The sequence below is a fragment of the Boleophthalmus pectinirostris genome, unplaced genomic scaffold, assembly GCF_026225935.1.
Source record: "Boleophthalmus pectinirostris isolate CB_2022bp ecotype Guang Dong unplaced genomic scaffold, ASM2622593v1 HiC_scaffold_7, whole genome shotgun sequence".
Lineage (NCBI taxonomy): Eukaryota > Metazoa > Chordata > Actinopteri > Gobiiformes > Gobiidae > Boleophthalmus > Boleophthalmus pectinirostris.
Genome location: NW_026571473.1, coordinates 17319784 through 17340747, shown reverse-complemented (window position 1 = coordinate 17340747; position 20964 = coordinate 17319784). Strand labels below are relative to the sequence as shown.

The following is a 20964-nucleotide window of genomic DNA, read 5'->3' as shown; positions in this document are numbered from 1 at the left end:
AATCGATGTATAGTTTTTCAGTAATTCTCCTATTTTTTTTCCTTCGAAACCCCTCTTTGCGTAATGAAATAAACCATTATACGAACAAACCTTTTTTTTTTTTTGGACTGCATTTCGTAGAAATAACACGAGTAGCTCACCTTTTAACGGGAAGTGACGCAGGAAGACTTCCGCCGCAGTCAAGGACATTGGCGTAGCTGCAGCTGGTGATCAGCACGTGTATTTCCAGAACTTTTGTACCTTTTGAAGTTTCAGTACTTAAACATTTGCAAGATGGACAGCTTTGGCTCTGATTTTTCAGCTGGAGGATCGGGGGGCAAAATCGACACTGGGACTATTATGGAGCAGGTCAAGGTCCAGTTAGCTGTGGCTAATGCTCAGGAGCTACTGCAGGTAGAATACTCTCATTGGATATGTACTGTATATATACTTCATCTATATACTATTTTCTATGAAGATGACTGTGTACAGCTTTGAAGTAACTCATTTGTTAATGACTTGACCATTTAGACTGAAATACTGATTGCTCTGGTTTGTAACTTAAGAAAGGTACATTACATACAGTTAAATTGTACATAGATTATATTGTGTTGTAAATTAAACAGTGATTGAACATTGATAATACATGTTGTGTTCTATTCCAGAGAATGACAGACAAATGTTTTAAGAAGTGCATTGGCAAACCAGGGAGCAGCTTGGACAATTCTGAACAGGTATGACATGAACTTCATCCAGTGTTTAATTGTTTATTGTAATTACTCACTACGTACTAATTCTGTAATTACTGTAATTTCAATAGTTCAATATATAAGATGATTATTAACTTTAGGTTAAGTCTGTTTATGTTACAATGGTGTTGGTCAGTAATGATGGTTAATATATATGCATTCTGTTTTGTTTTCAGAAATGTATTGCTATGTGTATGGACCGGTATATGGATGCTTGGAATACTGTATCTCGAACATACAGCTCTAGGCTACAGAGGGAAAGAGCCCGCATGTAAAAACCCTCCCTGTTCTTGGATACAAGGGATGCTGAAGGCCACACAGCAGCATGGGGATGTGTTTCTGCAATAAGGACACTGCTCCGCACACGCAGACTCCGGGCATAAGTGCTGTCTTCGTGGACCACTCCATGATGCTCTGAGAAACTTTAGTTTGATTTTATATAAAATATTAGTTTCAAGCACTCAGTAAGTGAAGACACGCTGAAATGAGCACACTTCATTTTAAGATAAGCTTTATTCAATTCCCAGTTGAATTATGTTGGAACAAAATGTAATGAACAGTTGGGACAGAGGACAGAGCCTTTCTTTGCTGTGCTCTTATAATGCATCACTTGTGCATAAATTGTTTATGGAACGTTTGTGCAAATACCACAGTTTCAGTCCAGTAGATTTGCTTAATTTGCAGTGTTTCTCATTTGTGCCAAAATTTTTGGAGCTTAAAGGAGTGTAGTGAAATTTGTCAGGCATGCTTCTACTGAGACATCAGAAAAGACATCTGAAAAGTGAGACCTACAACCCCCAAACCAGTTCCTGTCCCTCTCAAAAGCATACTTGGAGAACAATACAGTTTTGTGTCCTGCCATCACATTGGTGGGCTTGTATCCATGGAGTCTTCCTTGAATATTGTATGTTATTGATAAGATATGAATGGGCCTTTATATTATGTGTAATTGTGGGCCAACGGCTCTGTACTTGCATTGTTTCCACAGGAGTGGAACCTAAACCTCTAAAATATTGACATGGGAGTAAAAGTGATTTTTTTTTTTAACTCTTTGTAATAATAATCCACTGCCTGTACAAAACGTGAAGATGATAAGAGTCTGGTAAATAAATAATTGAAATAAATACACATGTACAAAGAAAGTCCTGTGTCTTAGTTTTTCAGTGCACTTTAGATTGTCCCAGGTGGCATAATTGCACAGAAAAGTTTGTAGAGCACCCATGACCTTACGTCACATTAAAAAAAAACTTTGGTTCATATAGACCTCAAAGATGTGTCCTTAAGAGGCTCCTTGTTCATCACAAATGCACATTTGTAGAGATCCACTTCCTAATTGAAGTCACTCGTGTGTATACACCAGGATAACCTATTCTTCCACAGCCATGGCCCCAACTAGTTACTCCAGCAATAAACCACTGGCCTGAAGGCTCACGACATGCAAGTGGTCCTCCTGAGTCTCCCTGCAAAAGAAAACATGTTAAGAACTCACATGTTTACATTGAATGCAATATCATTAAGTGGGAGCAAGGTGGCCAGATAGAGCACAAGAGAATGAATAGCTGCTGAGATGCCAGGTGCTTTGACCGAGACAGGAATGCCTGTGGGTTCCCTTACATAAGAAGATTACAGTGAGGGAGCAGGTGAGAAGGGGAGCTCTGTATTTTAGGAAGGAAAGTCCACTCAGTCCCATCAGATAAGAAACATAAGTGCAGCAATGTTCCTTAAAAGAAAATACTTAAAGAACCAGTTTGTATTGTTAAAGGTAAATGTTAAAATTTTAAAAGTAACCTAGAAAGGGAAACATTCACTTTCTATCTTGAACAACTATTCACTGTGAGATAAGAATCAAAGAAATGTTCTGTTTAACAATAAGACAGTTGCAGAGCCCTCCCAAAAGACCAGCCTAAGGTTCAAAGGTTTGTGTGTCACCCAATTCTTGTACTACATCTCACCAAGCAAGTGTCCCGGCCCCCCTCCATGTACCCAGCACACATCATGTTTGGAGAGAGCACATTTCCATAAGAGAGTTGGCACTCTGCCTGGTCAATGATGTTCACAGTAGCCTTCTGCAGTAGGTTAGTTAGGGAGCCTGTGTTAAGAGTTATAAAGTGATGAAAGCATATAAAATGCAACTGACATTCATGTTACAACATAGTACTCACCTCCCTCCCTCATTGACCCCCATCCAGTGATGTAGCACTCAGCTTTTGTCATGAAGCGGTGCACTGCAGAGGGCAGGCATATGGACTGTATAGTGTAGGACATTGGTGCAGACATAGACAGCTCCAAAAGAGCCACATCATAGTTCATGTTGGTGTTGTTGAAGTGTGGATGAATAAGGACCCTCTGAATGGGAATGACAAGGGCTCCTACCCCAGAGCGCAGCACAGATCCTAGGATAACTGCCCAATTATTGGGATTTGAGTCACTGTAAAAAGAGACTCACATCACTCATGTGTTTACACATGGATGCGGTTATTAATAACTTTATTATTCAGTACCTTTTGAAACAGTGTGCTGCTGTCAACAGCCACTTGCTGTGAATAAGAGTAGCACCACATCTGTGAAGCCTTTGGTACTGGAGGCTGCCAATCCAGGGCCACTCACCTCTTCGGGCTGTTACTCCACCCACAATCCTTTGAGAACCTAATGCTGGACGCATACCGCAATCTAAAACAAACAACACAACTTATTATAAAATGTGCTAATATAACAAATGAATAATAAATGAAAGGTTCATTGTACATTGCAAAAAAAAACAACTTGCAAATATATTTACTTACCACAGTTATGTTCATCTGCCTGGTTAGGACAGTCAACAACCCCATCACATTCTGGGTTTACCTTGTTTATGCACATAGTGGCACTACACTGGAAATTCGCAGTACAATTTGAAACTGGAAAACAGATGAAATTGAAGGAAAAAAAAATAACAACAAATAACACCCACACACCCACACCCGCACGCCCACGCATACGCACGCGCACACACGCACACACACACACGCGCACACACACGCATGCACACACGCACACACACACATATTAAATGCCCTATTTAGAAGGCTATACCAAAAAGTGATGTATCAGACAGCATATCCAAAGCTATTGTCCAAGGATCAGGTGCATTGTAGAAAGTCTCTTCGGAAACAGTGGCTTGCAAACTGGTGTCCAACATTGGCTTTTCATGGGGCACCTCTGATTCGGTGTAGCTCAAAATCCAGTTTCGAAGCTTGGTTACCCGTGAATATACTCCAGGTCGGTTGATTTGTGCACAGCCTATGCCCCAGCTGACCACTCCAGCCAGGAAGAATCTGCCTGGGGCTCCTTCACACACTAAAGGCCCTCCAGAATCACCCTGCAAGAAAAACAAGAATGAGTGAATACTATTTTCACCATTACTACTGATGGGATTGCAACAAGATATTACACAATAACAATATGATTTATTTAACATAAAGGACAAACCTGACAGGAGTCCACTTTGCCTTGCAGGAAGCCAGCACACATCATGTTATGAGAGACTGCTCCTCTGTACACTGATGTCTTATTACACATTGCAGAGTCAATGACCTTCACCACTGCCTTCTGCAGATTGGTGGGCACCGTAGCTAAGTTCCAGAGAAAAGGGCAAATTTATCACACACACAAATGAAAATCCTTCATTGAATATAATATAATGTATTTACTATGTTTTCTATTTGCTTGTAGACTTACGACTAAACTGGTTAAGTGCTCCCCATCCTGACACCATGCAGGTCTGTCCAGGGGAGAACACATGAGATGCAGAAGGCAGACAGACTGGCTGAATGTAAGGACTGAAGATAAGGGGAGTTTCCAGCTCCAGAACAGTAACATCAAAGTCCGTGGTCATGGGGTTGTAATCTGGAGACACTATCAGTGACTTGATGTTGACCAATTTAGACTCAGACTCCTCACCACTCACCAGACGGGCCCCTACAAGTGCTGTCCACTCTTTGGGATCTTTGTCCCTGTAAAAACATCAGTTCATTTCAACTAACCATGTGCAATACAGTGACAGTCTACATAACAAAGCTATAAACACTCACCTCTCAAAGCAATGTGCTGCACTGACAAGCCAGCGTTCATTGACGATGGAGGCCCCACAGGTGTGTCGACCATGCAGCCTCAGACTGACCTGCCATGGCAGCTCTCCGTGTCTGGCGTCTTCTCCACCCACTACACGACTCCCCATGGCAGGACGAGTCCCACATGCTACAGAGACACACAGTCACAACTTTTACATGCACAGAGACCAAAGAGTGCACTAAACAATGACACTGAAATAGTTTTAGCCCCAGACCACTCTCTCAGTCTACAGGCAGGTCAAAGAACCAAATTGTTGCGAATGAGGGACTAAGAAATATTCAGATGTGTCTAGTAATTTAGTGTTAACATTTTGTACTTATAATTTCTAATAAAGATTGCTAGCATATAACTACACTTTTGGCAGAAATAAATAAGCATGAGTAAGGGAGTCTTATTCTGCTTTGTTACACTATATAAAGAGACTACTCACAACAGCGTGCTTCATCAGATTCATCTGCACAGTCTGGTAGAAAATCACATTCTGGATTCAGTTTGGTCAAACATTCGCCATTATCACAAGTGAAGGTGTTATCGGGGCACCTGGCTATAAAGCAAAGCCATTATTATACACAGAGCCTTAAACAAACACAAGTAAAACACAATGATATAAACTCACCATTAATGTCATTCCCAATGGGATAAAATGATTTTCCACTGGCTCCTGATGAAAATGGGAAAATTAGTTTCATTTCACACAGAAGTGTAAGTGATTTGTTATTATCATGTAAGCAGTCTGCATACCTAGTAAGATGATAGCTTTGATCTGCCCAAACTGTGGCACCTCTAGTGGCTGGCCATGCATTACTGAGTTGAGCCCAACTCTGAGCAAGTCCAGGACATAATTGTCAGAATACTGCTGAATCTTTGAATTTTTAAATATCAGTCGAAAAGTCACCATGACCCCTCCGTTAATATTTCTATGGAGAAAATGTAGTTTATTTGAAATATTTTTTTTGGTTTTAATCCAATAAAAACAAACAAAAACAATTCAACATACCCATAGGCCAAAATAATACAATCAGTGTAATGATGAGAAATAGCTGAGGCTGAAAATATATTTTTTATCTAAAACAAAGAGAAAAAAGTGAATAACACATAAGTTGAATACAAAAGTAGTCCACAAAAAGTTAGACAACACTAACCTTAGACTTTAGGACTGTAGACAGCATTATGGAGAACCCAGAGTTTATATTTTGCAGAGCTGGATCATAGTTCAGACCCTTCAGCTCCACTGTCTCCATGAAGCTGTGCTGTTCCTGCACAAGGTATGCTGGTATGATGAAGAAAGAGCAGTTAGGTAATTGGTAATGTAGCATTTTAAGATAACATCAAAGCTACTGAGTTTGCAGACTTACTCGTAAGCAATCCCACAAAGACCCCAATAATGAGGAAAAGTACAAAGCTGGCCACAATGGCAGTCCTGTGACAGCCTTGCTTAAAGGAATCCCCAGATGGTCCACCCTCATCCTTTTTCACCTCCATGATGGAGCCACACCCACAATCTCACAAATCACATGCCCAGTCTACAGCATCCTGCCAAAGGAAAAACAATCTCAGAGGCCTAAGTGGCTGTGCCAAATTGAAAACATGTGTTAAAAGCTGAATTTAATTTATATTAAAACACACACATTTAGCGTAACTGGATGTTTAATGTAGATCACATCACATCAGCACTGAGTCTAATTCAGCTCTGAGATGGAGGAGATAAGAGGGTAATGCAGACCTTGGGAGCCATGTTACTTAGCAAAGAGCACACTGGAAGTGGAAAACACATTCCAAAATTTATTGTGAAAGTATAACAGTTGCAAACTGCGTTCGAAGTGCGCGCACACGTAGCCTATTGCACAAGTGTCCAACAAGTGTATTAAATTACAGCAGACAATACGGTCATTTTAACATAAACTCACTCACCCTTTCATCCTCCCTCTGCACGGTGACATTCAAGGCTTTACCACGGAGCGGACTCAGAAACGCGGACAGAGGATGTGCGACGATGCTGTGGAGCCCGCTCACCTATTTGTTCCACCTGCCAAGGGGCGTGCCGTGTAGCTCTGCTGCAGCTTCGCTTTTTTAGTTTGCTTTAGCAAAGTAACCCTCTCCTGAAAGCCCCTCAGCGACCACTCCTCCGCCCATTAGCCCTGATCCCATGGGCCTCAAGACCCTTTCAGGTTACAAATCTTTAAGTACACAAGCATCGGATGGAGGTTCATATTTTATGTTAACGCGAATGCACTACAAATACACAACATCAAACAACTTCAGAATAAAAATAAATCAGCATTATGGCCTCCCCATCTCTTCAGACTCTTTGATTGGTTGAGTATAAAATGGCATGTGGAAACAATGTTCAAAGGATGAAATAGTGTAGAACCACCCATCTTAAAGCACCTGCATTTAAAAAAAACACTAGGGTCTTTGTCAGGGTGTGGACAAGCTTGAGTGGCTTATCTGCACACTATACCATAGCCCTTTATCTCTGTAAAATCACAACCAAATCCTCTGTTCTGAACACAGGGCTCAGTAGTTAAATATGACACAGTGACACAGTGAGTGGACTCTCCAAAAACACTATATTCTTTAAAGTTTAATTTTTCTTATCAAAACAAAGTAAAAAGTCTAAAAATAAATTTGCAATAATACTTCACCTAAACTGTTTGTATCATAGGTCAAATTATAGTTGGTATTTCACAAAGAAACATAAGTGTAGCGCTTCTGAGTGCCCTTCTCATGATCAACATTTTACAACAAAAAGTGTTGTGCATGTAATGCAATTATTACATTTTAGAAACACAAAAACAAAAACATTGTAAATAACAATCTGAGACAAACAGTGAGAATATGTCAGCCATCCTGCTGCTGTATGAACGGATTGGGTATTGCCTCCATGCCGTCCTGAGGGCAGATGAGCACCACAGAGGTCCCTCTGCACACCACCAGCCCCAGTTGCCGCGTATCCTCCGTCAGCTTCAACTGGTCATCGGGATCTGCAGATGGACAGACAGAAAAAGTGTCACTGTATCATAGAAGCAGATAGGGATTAAAACGCCTACATCAAATGACAACAGCAGTAGATGCAACACTACTGCAGTGTACAGTGAACAAGGACTCTTTACATGCACGAAGTTCTACGACTTTGAATGTAATGGTGCAAACTTTGACTTGATTAGACTAGGCTGGACTAAATCTTTCCATGCCCATCCCAATATTAGGCCTGACAAAATAAGCTCTGCCATATTTATTGTGCATCTGTATTATTCTGATTGGTCATCTACACTGTGGCAATATCCTACATGTGAGGAACAGGGACACTTGTGCACACTTACCACGCATGTATTCGATGGTACCGTCCAGCACCAGGTTTAACAGTGGATCAAACCCCTTCAGGACACCACTGGCTGCAAAACATGGCATTTACAGTCTTAGGTTATTCTTTTATTACAGCTCGCACTTGCTACTTCTTCGCGGCAATTTATTTACCTTCTCTTCCTCCTTGAAACTTTACACGAATGGGTTTGTCAATGTATTTTGACAAATCAAAAATGCTTTCTTTCTTCTTTTTCTCTTTATCCTAAAAGCATAAAGACATGTGAATGCAGATAGCTTCAAAACGCTTGCATTACTCTAGTCTCTTATAGCGGGTATTCTATAATAATACACCAACAGATTATATACCATATGATAAAGCAAAATACAGGGCTAAGGTGTAAAATTACACAGATAAGAATGTTTACTTTTTATTTAATGAAAGAAAAACGATACGAACTCACCGCCATGTTAGCTACCACACCCGGAAGTACAACCTGAAAGTGCTCTCAACAAATTTACTAGCGCCCCCACTGACTAAAATGTGTTATTAGTTTAGTTGGGCTCATGCAGTAGACACTGGTTTATTCTCATTTTTGACGTTGTTTGATAAGTGTTTTTAATGGAAAAGTGCCTCACACACATACTCATGACCACCATGATTATAAGCCCCATAGTTCTAAACTGACCCTATTTCCCTGTTAGACCAAGCCAGCACCAAGCCACCAGCAGTCAGTGAGAGAAGTTATTTATACCACCAGCTGGTGTGTTGGTCTGCAGTTGCCTGAATGCAAGAGGCACTATGCAAAGGACGTGTGGAGGTACAGCTAAGAGAAAATCACTAGATTCCTCTGAGCAGATTCAATGGGAGAAAGAAGAATTAGATGATCCTGAGACTGGAGCTCTTTCCATACCTGATGTCATACTGGAAGTACAACAAGAGTGTTTTTATGTAAACCGTCAACAACTGGCCATGCAGAGCCCCTACTTCAGGGCACTGTTCTTTGGCCATGGAATTGAGAGCACCAAAAACAGAGTGGTGATTAAAGGAGTAAATCTGAATCATTTTAAAACTTTGTTAGAATACAGTAGGAGGTCCATTTTACCTCTGGACAGAGACAATGTTCTTGGGATCCTCGAAACAGCAGACTTTCTTCAACTGGAGCAGGCACGGCTACTGTGCTGTAAGTTTCTGGAACGAGAACTACACCTCAGTAACTGTCTGGGTATGATGGCCTATGCCTGGCAGCTGGGCTGCTCACAGCTGTACAGGGCAGCACGACAGGTGGCCCTGACTCACTTCTCTGCTCTCACCACTGATGTAGACTTCCTGTCTTTGTCCAAGGACTCTGTAGCAGATCTACTGGCCAGTGATGATCTTACCATTATGAAGGATGACTTGGTTCTGGATGCTACTTTACGATGGGTGTCATTTGACCCAAAAAGGGAAGAACACTTCTTGGAGCTCATTGAGCTTGTGAGGCCAGAATGTCTGTCTGTTCAGTTTATCACTGAACTGTTGAGTCACATGAAGAGCTCAGACCCCAGAGCCAAGCTAATCTGTACTCTAAATGAACACTTCCCAGCCTCCTGGTCAGTGGGTAGATCACTGCGGAGAACCAGAGGGAGAGAGACCCTCTTTGTGTTGGGTGGTCCACATGATCAGAACACACAGGCTCTCTACCAGTTTCACCCTCTGAGTGGGCGATGGCAGAGCTGTGCCCCTCTGGAGAGAAGGAACCTCACTCAGTATTCAGTGGCAGCAGTAGGTAAGATCAGTAAAGGTGTAAATGGTGGTGTGTGTGTTCCTTTGCTTCAATGGTCTTTATCTTTTTGCACAGGAGATAGTGTGATTGTCACAGGTGGATATTTCAGAGACGTGCTGTGGTTCAGTGTGGACTGGGTGCTTATTTATAACAGTTTAAACCAGCGGTGGACAGAGGGCCCAGCGCTGCAGAAATCCAGACACAGTCACTGCTCTGTAGGACTGGACCATGTGCTGTATGTGATTGGAGGCTCCATGGATGAGAGCCTGGTGAATGATGTGGAAAGACTGGTCCTTGGCTCAGAGGGATGGATGTCTGTTAGCCCAATGATCCGGGCAGTGGAGAGGGCTGCAGCTGCTGCTCTGGGCTCTAACCTCTATGTGGCCTGTGGCCTAGATGAGAATGGAGAGGCTTATGGGGGAGTCCAGAGGTATGGGGTGGAACAGAACCAATGGGATGTAGTGTCTTATTCTCCCTATCCAAGGTAAAAGATCTTTACTTTTGATACATAACAATGGTTTTGCAGTCTGATCTGAACTGAACCAACTGTTTCAGATATGACCTAGTTGCCACAGAGATGAATGGCGCCCTTTACTTATTTGGAGGCTTTGCTCTGCGCTTTGATGTGGACACAGATGAGTGGACTCTGCTGGAGGAAGACTGCCTGGAAAAGAAGTTCTTCAGTGGTTGCACCACTGTCCTGGGACAAATTTATCTTGTCAGCGAGAAGAAGGGCAACAGAGCATTTCCAAACATGGTGCTGCTGGACCCTTACATAGACACATGCACTGAAGTTGATAACAGCATACCCTGCCCTGTGCCAATCAGAGGTTGTGTCACAATGAAGGTTACTTCTTAAAATAATTCAAAATATTTATTCACAGTTTAATTTACATTCATACATGTTTTTTGTTCAATTGAAATCCAAAATACAAGAATGTCTATTGGTCATTTTATTAAATGTATTAAAATGAATACTATATTATATAGTCCGAACTATGGTATTAACTGAAGCAACAGCCATACCACAACAGCTAGGCTTTACCTTACTACTTCATCCAAAACCAAAATATTTGAATAGCCTATATCAGCCACAGCACTGAAAATAAACCTAACTGACTAACTGGAGTTCATGTCTTTTACACAATCTATAAAAAACTTTTATAATTGTTGTCTGATGTCAAGACATTTATATACACTAGAGGGTGCAGTACATTAGCTAGGCAGTGTAGACTTGACTTAAAAAAAAAAATCTCTACTGGAATTTGTCTAAATTATATTCATGTGAATTCAATTAAAACCAGCAACAATCTCCATGTTTGTATTATAATCTACAAGCTGTTTGCACATAGTAAAGTTTAAACAAATGATAAGGTGTGTCATATGCATGCACATACAGTATATACAAATATACATAATGATTTTCAGAATGGTTCATTATCTGGCTTTGGGTAGCCTGCTGATGCTCCTCTGGCTGGTAAGGTTATTCAGCACACAGTTATTGGCTAGAGACACCAGTTTAGAGTTGATTGAATCTTTGCTTTGTTCCCAGTTTGCTCCATCTCCTTCATCTTCGAGCTCTTCTTCATCTTCCCCTTCACTCTCCTCATCACTACGTTCATCTTTCTCCACCTATAAAAGAGAAAATTAAAAATACAAGAATACATGCATGCTGGTGTCTGTAGTAACAACTTAACCTCTTACCTTGCCAGCAAATGCAAATTTGTAAACCATTCGTAGGATGAGATAGGCCCAGAAGATATGTAGGGCTTGCAGAACTAACAGTAAAGCATTGAAGAAATAGTACCCAAAGAAGGGCTCAAAGAAATCCATAGACAAAACTAGAGTTGAGTAGACCACCCTGCAGAGTGAGAGTATGAAAAACTGTTGAATTTGGGCTCTTTGATGCACCAGAAGAATGCAAAAATGGAAAACAAAACTAGGAAGATCATTTAAATATTTGTACTGACCTGAAAGGGAAAACAACAAGTCTTGTGAACAGGAATACCACGGCGAACATGACAAATAATGTGTCACATATGCACGTCAATTCAGCATAGTGGAGCATTTTAGCAGACTGGATTAAAAAACACAAGTTAGACAGTTTTTTACCTTACAACTATAGTTAAAACAAGTTAAGACTAATTTAGTTAACATGGCAGTCTTCTTTGACAAGCATGCAAATATTGCATTTTTGTGGGTACATAATAGAGAGTTAATAGACTTACAGTTAAAAGATTACAGACATTTGTGCTTGGCTGGTTATTTAGAGTATTAAGGAACAGGAATTTCTTTGTAACACTGCAAAGCAATTATCGTTTTCATTTGGGGCATTCATAATGACTACATCCACCACACCTCACATGCCCTGACACGTGCTCTGATTGTATCTTTGAATTATGAAGCAGGAGCAGGGACTTTGTTATATAGACTACAACAATGAGGCTATTGTATACTGTGTACTAGCAGGCCAGAGTTATGATTTCAGAAAACAATAATAGTTTTCAGTGGATTACAGAGGATACACTTTCTCAATAATGAAAAAACAAAACAAAACTCTTCAAAGTATGTATATGTATATATATATATGTATATATATATATATATATATATATATTATTATTTTTTTAATCTAAGGTAGCCCTAAGGTAAAGTATTGAGCTGTATGTAGTTGTTGAACTAGTTTCACCGAGGGTGGAGTCTCACCTCCAGAAGGAAGTCAGAAGAGTCATGCACTAACATCACCAAAGTGCCCACCCTCACAAAGTTGGAACAGTATGAGAACCCAATCAGAAGTATAGTGGCAATGTGATGGATAACTTGCTCTTTGAAGTCCTGTCAAAACAAATGAATTAAAATCATCATAAAAATGCGAATTAAAATAACATATACAGTTCTACCTACTATAACCATTAGAGCGGAACATGTGATATAAAGAGGTTAATCCAGAAACCAGGCAAACCATGTGCAAATATAGACTCACTTTTCTCTTGACATCCACAGAGACGCACAGAAGCAGCGATAAATAAAATCCCAGCTCTAAGATGTAATACCAATAATGAGCATCTGACACAGGCTGCAAAAGGAAAGCAGGATGCTAAGAGTCATACATTTGAATGAGGGACGTCAAAGGTCAAATATAAGTGTTACAATTATTGTCAGAAGAAACACTGCAATTTTACTATGATTCTGAATTGGCACCATAACCAAAAATATAGCAAAATTCACTTTCATTGTCTCTTTCATTTAAACTAGAGTGTAACGGTTTATGAAATAAAATGTTTTGAATGAAAAAAATAATGTGTTACATAAAAAGCCAGTATGAGTATAAAATTAGATCGTAAAAAAAGTTACGATTACTGTCAAAATATTAAACTTGTTTGATTAGTCTGTTAATCTTGACATCCTTAAATTGAATAAACATGCAAAACAATGCAAAGTTATACACTGGACATTTTCCACCCAATGCCAGGGTTATTCCATAGGCACTATGATAGCAAATTCTCTTTATAACAGATAAATTATTTCTTAGGTTAGGTTAGGTTAAGGAAAAGGTGTTTTCTTTAAGGTTAGGGCTTTAGGACAATTTTAGGAACCAGGTCCTGGCAGAACTATATTGGGGAAATAATAAAGTCACACTAACAATATTACAGGAAGTTGGCAGTGAATATTGATGATAGCTTTTTGAAGCTATGGTCAAGATCTCACGTTCACAGCACTTGAGTTCGTGTGTAATGTGTAGTGTGTAAGGTGTGTAATGAGAGAATTTAGGACTAATGTCTCTTTTCAAGGCCATGACCGACAAAGGAATGGCTGCTTTCCCTGTTGGAATGCCGACTTGCAGGCACCCAGCTGTCATCAGATTGACTTTAGTTAAACATAAAAGCCTCTGAAACAGCATCAGAGGAGAGGAAGTATTGGACGCTGTGGGCGGAGTATATACACAACTTTCTTCCCATATAGCTACAGTCTAGACAGAAACCACAAAACTGATATGGTTCAGAATTGTGCTGTATTGTGTTTCAGTGCCATTAATAATGTCTGACAGCACATACATGGTATGTAAGGTTATACATTCTTCAGACATTTGTAGTTCAAGGATGAGCAACCAACTTCCACCATAGATTATGGGCTAAATGTGCTGTAGCAGTTTTAGATTTACAGATTAGATTAAATTAGATTAGAGAGAGTGAACTATAAATTACCCACAGACATGCAGAAATATGACTTTATGACATATTTTCCAATATTCTATTTTTGCATATGTTCAAAACGATATATATATATATATATATATATATATATCAGATATCTAGTGGAGATTACATAAGAATACGCAACTGCTCACCTGTTTAGGGTAACCTCTCCAGCATTCTCTCTGGTCCCAAAACCATGGGGCCTAAAGAGAAACGCGAGCTGGTTAGGGCACATTTGCATTTTGTGTATAATGTAATAAAAAACGGTTCTGCTCACTTTAATTAAAGAGCTGAGACCCGCAATGAATGAGACCAGGTAGAAAACAAAACGCCAACTACCCAAACAAAGAGAAAACACAAACTAAAAAAAAGATATGGTTTGGTGAAACATTAATCTGACAATTCAAAATACTTACGTGGCTTCACAGAATTTCTTTGTATTCGTGGGTCGATCCTGATTCCTTCTGTGTCTGAACCATGTCTGTATTTTTCTTTGGGATAGTCCAGATTGCTTTGATAAGTTTAATACCTCATTCTGAAAAAGTACAGTGAGCATTTTTAAACAACAGCAGAACTGTACTACTTTTCCTTCAATCTGAATCTAATTAATTATTTGTGTGAGGGCTGTCTACCTTGCAGTTTCATAGTACTTCCCACCTAGTAATAGGGCTGCAACAAACAATTATTTTAGTAGTCGGCAAGTCAGTGATTATTTATGGATCAGTCGACTAGTCAAAATATTATTTCTATTGTAAATTTAGATTTTCAACCACATTTTAAATTAAATAAATATGGATTACCGACTGAAGACTTCTAAACAGACATTATTTACCAATAAGTCAACTATAGATGAAAATCATAAACTGTGTTTTCTGTTTGGAAATTTTGAATCAATAATTCCACTGTTTTTATAATAAAACGATCTTTTTGTATGTGTTTTACACATAATGTTATGTGTTTTACACATAACAATATGAATAAACTGAAAAGAAAACAGAGACACAGGTGTAAACGGTAGACAGTAGTTAAACACATCGTGACTTGAGAGGATTCAGGTCCTGACAGGTCAAAGGCTCAGTATGTTCACACAGGTGAACTACAGCAAGAAGAGCGTTGAGTAACTGTGGGAATCACCTGTAACTGCCCTGTCTGCACTTGAACCTCACACAGGGAAAGGCAGCTTTAATTATGCATGGGTTGCAGCTTGTTGTTATCTGTGACATTCTGAGGACTTTTTTAAAATTGATTTTAACCTTTTCTTTTTTTGTCTTTTTCAGGGCAGGTTATGTATCTCTAAAATAACGTGTAAAATAATGTGTAATCTGGACTAATGGGAGATTTTTGTATGTATAATAATTTCCTGTATGAATCATTTTAATATTTAGGCATTATGTTATAACTTCATAAACAACTTGATTTTAGACTAATGCTGTAGACATACAGATATATACATGAATACAGCTGTGTGGATATCACAATATCAAATATATTTTTATGTTCACGATTATTGTGAGACATCACAACAAACATCACAAGTGGTTTTACACTTATTCATGATGAACATTCCAATTGTCCAATTATCATTCCTCTGGTGTCTGATTAGCTTTATAGATTCAAACTTTCTGAATGACATAAGAGATGCTGCTGTGATATAAACAGACAAATAAAACAGGTTGTTTTAATTAACTTTTTTGGTCTATAATTTGCATTAAAATGACTTAGTTATGCTTCTAACATTATAACAATGATTATTTGTTTGTTTTTATGCTCATATAAATTAATTATTAATCAATCAAATAACAGTGACATCCATACACAGCAATAAAAATAAAGAAAGCACTAACTTGTGATGGTTGCCGACTGTTGTGTTTGTAGTACGCCTCCAGCTTTGGTTGAGAGAAGGCTCGAATTCGAACCCGGTCCTTCACACCTAAGAGCCTGCTTAACGGAACTGCAACTACCCTGAAAGACACAAACACGCAATTGGCCTATAGGGTTAACCTGGGCTATATCAATAATAAATTACATCATAAAACAGCTGTCAAAGGTGAGTCGGGGTATTCACCTAAACACAAACAGTCTCATGGGTCTTTGGTGACAGACAGCTTTGGTGTTAGATGACCAAGGGGAACCTGATCTATCTATGTGTTATTGTGATAGGGAGACAGACGGAGCACAGAGACGCAGTAGTGATAAATGAGTGGACAACACATGCACGCCGCCATGTGCAACTCAATCTCGCAGATAATCAAGCCAAAGTGGGCAGGCATCTCAAGCAATGGGACATTACAGTCATGACCCAGAGAGGTGGTGTCAGGTTACAAGGTGGAGCAAGCAGCACTATGGGATCATCACAGGACACAGCTGCCTGCTGTTTGACACGACACAAGTAAATAATACGTTCAAGTTCATTTACCTACGGCTACAATAACAACAACAAAACCAGGAAGGACCTTGAAAAACACCTGCTACTACGTCTACAGAAGCAACAGGTTACAAAAGTACATGTATTGTGTTGCAAAACAAAACCTGCTATCTGGTCATCAGTTACTGGTTTAATAACAACATTAAATAAATAAGATAAATATCTTAGCATACAAGTCTAATATAAAGAAAGTTAACCTGTGCTCTATGGCTAATGATTATTTTCATAACATACTTGAATTACAGTTGTTGGCCCATATCCAAAAAAAACTTTATGGGATGGTTTTACAAGTTTGTAGGTCAAGATACAAATGTTAATACTATTTGGTTGCATTATTGTCATAAGTTAGATAATATTTAACACATAATATCTTAAGGAATTTTACTGCAAACAGCATATTCAGAAATAAGTATTGTTTTATGTGTGTTAGAGTGCATACATGCATGTAATGTTAATTTATTTACAAAACATAACATAGGTTATTGAGCTTTGGTTCTCAACTATGCATTCAGAAAGCTGAATAAGCTCCTCACTTTATGTTGTCACATCACAGACTGTAAAAAAAGTGGACTAAAGCAGCGTGGCATCACCCGGAGCGTTCAGCTCCAGTCAAATGAAGCTTACAAGGCTAGCGGTTATAAAGGCAAATTTGGAGCCAGTTCCAAGTAAACAAAATAGCTAAATAAAAACACCAGGTTTAGGTTAATACAAACATGTTAAAACTAAAATGACAAGGCTCAAAACAGGAGTTACAGAGAGAAGGGTGACAATTTTCCAATATAACGTCCATTAGAAACCCCCCATGTGTAAAATATTGCAACTAAAACCAGTTTACAACAATTCCAATTCACTCTGTGTGATGACGGCTCACCAGTTAATGGTATCCATCCCTATCCTCAGTTGTGGTAAATGGTAAATGGTCACATTTTTCTATAGCGCTTTTCCACCTTCAAGGCACTCAAAGCGCTTTACAACAAGGAACCACTCACCCATTCACACACACATTCACACACCAGTGTACGCAGACACTGTGGGCAAGGTGGGTTAAGTGTCTTGCTCAAGGACACAACGACAGCATTCATCTGTGGGAGCTGGAATCACACCAGCCAACCTGTGGGTCAGTGGATCTGACTGCTCAACCTGTGATGTTTTTTTTATGTTGAGAGCTGGATTCGAACCGCCAACCTTTGTGCTTGTATTAACATTATTAACACACTAGATTAAAATATTAAAGAGAATATTCTAATATTATGGTATATAAAAAAATAAAAGGTAATTGTGCTCCATGTTTCAAAGCATCAAAACCAATCATATATAAGGCATGAGGAGTCAGTGTGCTGTGTTTGCCAGTCCTAAGGTAACTGCACACAGTAACAGGTAACAGGTAACAGGTAACTGCACACAAAGAGATACGATTTTCTAATAGTTGTTACATACAAGGAAGGAAGACTCTGACTAGTGTCGTAACAAGCAGGAGTTAAAAATGTAGACGGAACCATAGTCATAAAGAAAAACTGTTAAAATTAATATTTGTTATATCTGTCATCATTAGCTTTGTGTTGAAGGCTGTCTGCTCTCACCTCTCAAAGACATATCTGCAGGCGATGAAGGCAAGTGCCAAAGGAACAGTGTAGGTAAGGTCCCGCGGTTGAGGTAACTGCCCCTGCTCCAGGTCCATGTCCAGGTCCTCCCAGCGTGTCCCCGGAGGAAGCCAGAGCTCAGACCGCCAAATCCACTCATTCAACACAGCCTCCATCCTGTGGGAGACTACACAGCCTATAATAACACAAAAGCAATAGTTTAGTCTAGCTACAAATAAAAAAGTACTACATTCAAGAAATAATAATCTCAGCAATAATATTAACACTTTTTATGCTATTCTCAGTGCTCTAAAGAGTTCCCATAGAATTGCAATAGATAAAGTTAAAACATGGTTCTTTCTAAAGTGAGCAGAAAATAATAATATATAAGAAAACAATAATACATTTTTTTTAAATATTTTTTAATTTAACAGGGAGGGCCTTAGGATTATGTGGCCAAATCTGCAGAAAATCAATAAGCAGTCAAGCGGCAACATTCTAGACATATTATACAACTGAAATGACTCAAGTAGACTGGATAATGACACTGCATAATTGTCATCTGTTGTCATTGTCATTGTAATCTGTTAATCAGTTCCTGCTTTACGTGCAACAAAAGCAAGACACATATCACAAAACTATTTGATGGCACAGTCAGTTAAGGCGGAGCCCTGAAATCAGTAAACAACACAGGTGTCAAAACAATTATGAATGAGTTCTGCTTTAAATTAATAATACGTGTGAAAAGGTTTGTTTCATTTAGACCTACACACTGCTAGAAAGGGACATTACTTTGGAGTTTTCTCTGTTAAGAAATCCATAAATGAGCAACACCAAATTACGTTTCTAGTCCTGGATTTTAAAGCAACATTTTAGTAACTGACAAGCCTAAATCCGCCGTAACTGTAGTGGGACGCACTCACACGCACATGCACTCGTCATTTTCGCACCAACGCCATCACAGACTTTGACAGAAAAGTACACATAGGATGCTTTAGAATGGTATTAAAGAGGTGATATAAGAGGTTATAACTCACAAATCCTGATCCTGATCTGATACAGTCAGCGTCACGAACCCCTTACGCAAAACAGCCCAGTGAGTCCAGGACGATATAATCCCAAAACTCTTAACAGTCCATCTCGTCCCAGAAAATAATACAACAGTAGGGCTAAGCAAGTACCTGTCCGTGCTCCTGTGATGAGGAGGAGAGGGGCACAGCAGCAGATGAGAGGACTCACACATGCGCTACAGAAGTGGGCGTGGTCGCGGCTGGAACAGGCAGCAAAGACAAAAAGTGCAGGGTGCAGAGTCGGGTCAGGACAAGGGGCAACCGGGAGAGAGGTCAGCTTTTTATTTCAAAGTGTAAGGGCTAGTAGCAGAAATAACGAAGGTATTTTTCATGAATGCACATAGTTTCTTACTGTTAAATCGCATTTTATCCCAGAAGACTATATCATAAATTTAGGCTAAATAATATACAGGACTAAAAAGTCTATGGTTTAATATAAAGACGTGCTGTAATATTTAAAGATCTACAAAGTAGTAGAAGTAACAGTAGCAGTTATAAAGTTGTAAACCTTCAGTGAAGCCCATCCTTGATTTGTTAATAGGCCTAATTGTTGGCAGCAGCAAATAGCCTGCTATTAATATATCTCTACAGTACAGTAAATGATTGCAGCTTCCTGAAAAGCAAGAAAACACCTATCAATAAATATAGCAGACAGCATAATTATAGTTTGTAAAAGTTAGAGTGGCTTACGCGTTTCCTGACCTATCGAGTGTGAGGTGACCACACTGTTTTAATATTGCATAACACAGAAACAAGCTTTTGTGTCAGACATATAGTGTGTCAATCAGCAGCTACAAAAGCCGATAAGATTTGCGGCAGTCACATGATGCTGCTTTTCATACCATATCCACCTACAGGAAGCATACAGGACACTGGCAGGCAGAAAATTCCACACCAGGGCTGTTTACATAGATTAGATAAACTTTCCCTTTTCCTTTTGCAAGAGGATGTTTTTAAAAATATTATAAAATACAGAATTGTACATTTCCATCTATAGTGGCCCAGAAGAGTACACTGATCTATATCTACACATAACACACATTACTCATGTCATGTGACTTGTGGAGGAGTGGAGCAGATGCAGGTGTCAAGTTTGGGGCAGCTCTTATCTTTACAACTACAAATAATTATTATGGCACCTGGTCTGTACATTGTGACAAGGGGAACATGCACAAGACTTTTACCCAACTTTTACTTTAGGCTACTTAATTTATTTATTTATTTTTCCCTCTGTTGGGATCAATAGACCTAATTAAGCCATGTAGAATTTTGTAATTTTAACTTCTTTCATTTTTGAAAGGTGTTGAAAAGTGAAGTAAGTGCTATAGTTACATCTGAACAGTTTTTAATACTGTTTTGTCAATCCAGGTGTCAATTTGTTGGGTGCAACTGTCTGTACCCAAGATAATTCTTATAATGAGTGGAACATGTGGCTCAGTAAATGTGTGCATGAGTTCATTTCTTCATTTGCAGTTACACTAACGCATGCTCAATACCTCTGATACTGTCTCTGATAATCTCATTCTATTTAATATGTAACTTTTGTTGTTTATGACCCTGTTCCTGAGAAATCTGATTCCTCTGAGCTATCTCTCTCGATATTTTTATTGACCTTTTAAAAATTGTAATAATAAGTAATAGTTATACATTTGGGGTTTAGCAGTCAAATCTTGAGAATTAGCAACCTCCACTACTTGATGATGAATTGATTGCATGCTATTGTTGTGTCCTTGAGCAAGACAAGTCTACTGTATCTTCTACTTTTTAAATAAGAACATATAAAATA

General features: G+C 39.1%; 5 protein-coding genes across 7 annotated transcripts; 2 read left to right on the top strand and 3 right to left on the bottom strand.

The window, feature by feature from the left end:
* Positions 1-167: 167 nt before the first annotated feature.
* On the top strand, positions 168-1870 carry timm13 (translocase of inner mitochondrial membrane 13 homolog (yeast)). The gene is made up of 3 exons (XM_055164648.1): positions 168-393; positions 645-713; positions 905-1870. Exons 1-3 carry the CDS (start codon positions 274-276, stop codon positions 1001-1003), a joined length of 288 nt encoding a protein of 95 aa, XP_055020623.1. The 5' UTR covers positions 168-273; the 3' UTR covers positions 1004-1870.
* On the bottom strand, positions 1864-6771 carry LOC110160046 (transmembrane protease serine 9-like). Its single transcript, XM_055164644.1, has 16 exons — positions 6750-6771; positions 6194-6371; positions 5981-6108; positions 5836-5903; positions 5580-5755; positions 5455-5499; positions 5269-5382; positions 4799-4964; positions 4446-4720; positions 4197-4339; positions 3801-4086; positions 3512-3625; positions 3230-3398; positions 2891-3156; positions 2681-2817; positions 1864-2188 (listed from the first exon to the last, which is right to left on the bottom strand). Exons 2-16 carry the CDS (start codon positions 6318-6320, stop codon positions 2027-2029), a joined length of 2376 nt encoding a protein of 791 aa, XP_055020619.1. The 5' UTR covers positions 6321-6371; positions 6750-6771; the 3' UTR covers positions 1864-2026.
* Positions 6772-7409: 638 nt separating this feature from the next.
* On the bottom strand, positions 7410-8659 carry LOC110160204 (U6 snRNA-associated Sm-like protein LSm7). Its single transcript, XM_020924844.2, has 4 exons — positions 8606-8659; positions 8316-8406; positions 8162-8233; positions 7410-7822 (listed from the first exon to the last, which is right to left on the bottom strand). The coding sequence occupies exons 1-4, from the start codon at positions 8609-8611 to the stop codon at positions 7680-7682; spliced, it is 312 nt and encodes a 103-aa protein (XP_020780503.1). The 5' UTR covers positions 8612-8659; the 3' UTR covers positions 7410-7679.
* A 235-nt stretch (positions 8660-8894) lies between these two features.
* Positions 8895-10783, top strand: LOC110160045 (kelch-like protein 23). The gene is made up of 3 exons (XM_020924648.2): positions 8895-9910; positions 9983-10391; positions 10463-10783. The coding sequence occupies exons 1-3, from the start codon at positions 8944-8946 to the stop codon at positions 10764-10766; spliced, it is 1680 nt and encodes a 559-aa protein (XP_020780307.1). The 5' UTR covers positions 8895-8943; the 3' UTR covers positions 10767-10783.
* A 62-nt stretch (positions 10784-10845) lies between these two features.
* On the bottom strand, positions 10846-19363 carry LOC110160161 (ceramide synthase 2-like). 3 transcript variants are annotated; one of them, XM_020924795.2, is made up of 11 exons: positions 19290-19363; positions 18109-18304; positions 15948-16065; positions 14520-14638; positions 14381-14438; positions 14256-14306; positions 12891-12983; positions 12614-12742; positions 11878-11984; positions 11612-11768; positions 10846-11539 (listed from the first exon to the last, which is right to left on the bottom strand). In XM_020924795.2, exons 2-11 carry the CDS (start codon positions 18282-18284, stop codon positions 11345-11347), a joined length of 1203 nt encoding a protein of 400 aa, XP_020780454.1. In that variant the 5' UTR covers positions 18285-18304; positions 19290-19363; the 3' UTR covers positions 10846-11344. The 3 variants fall into 3 exon arrangements, with proteins under 3 accessions (XP_020780454.1, XP_020780453.1, XP_055020620.1); XM_020924794.2 differs by having other exon boundaries at positions 19146-19328; XM_055164645.1 differs by lacking the exon at positions 12891-12983 and having other exon boundaries at positions 19146-19328.
* Positions 19364-20964: the final 1601 nt, after the last annotated feature.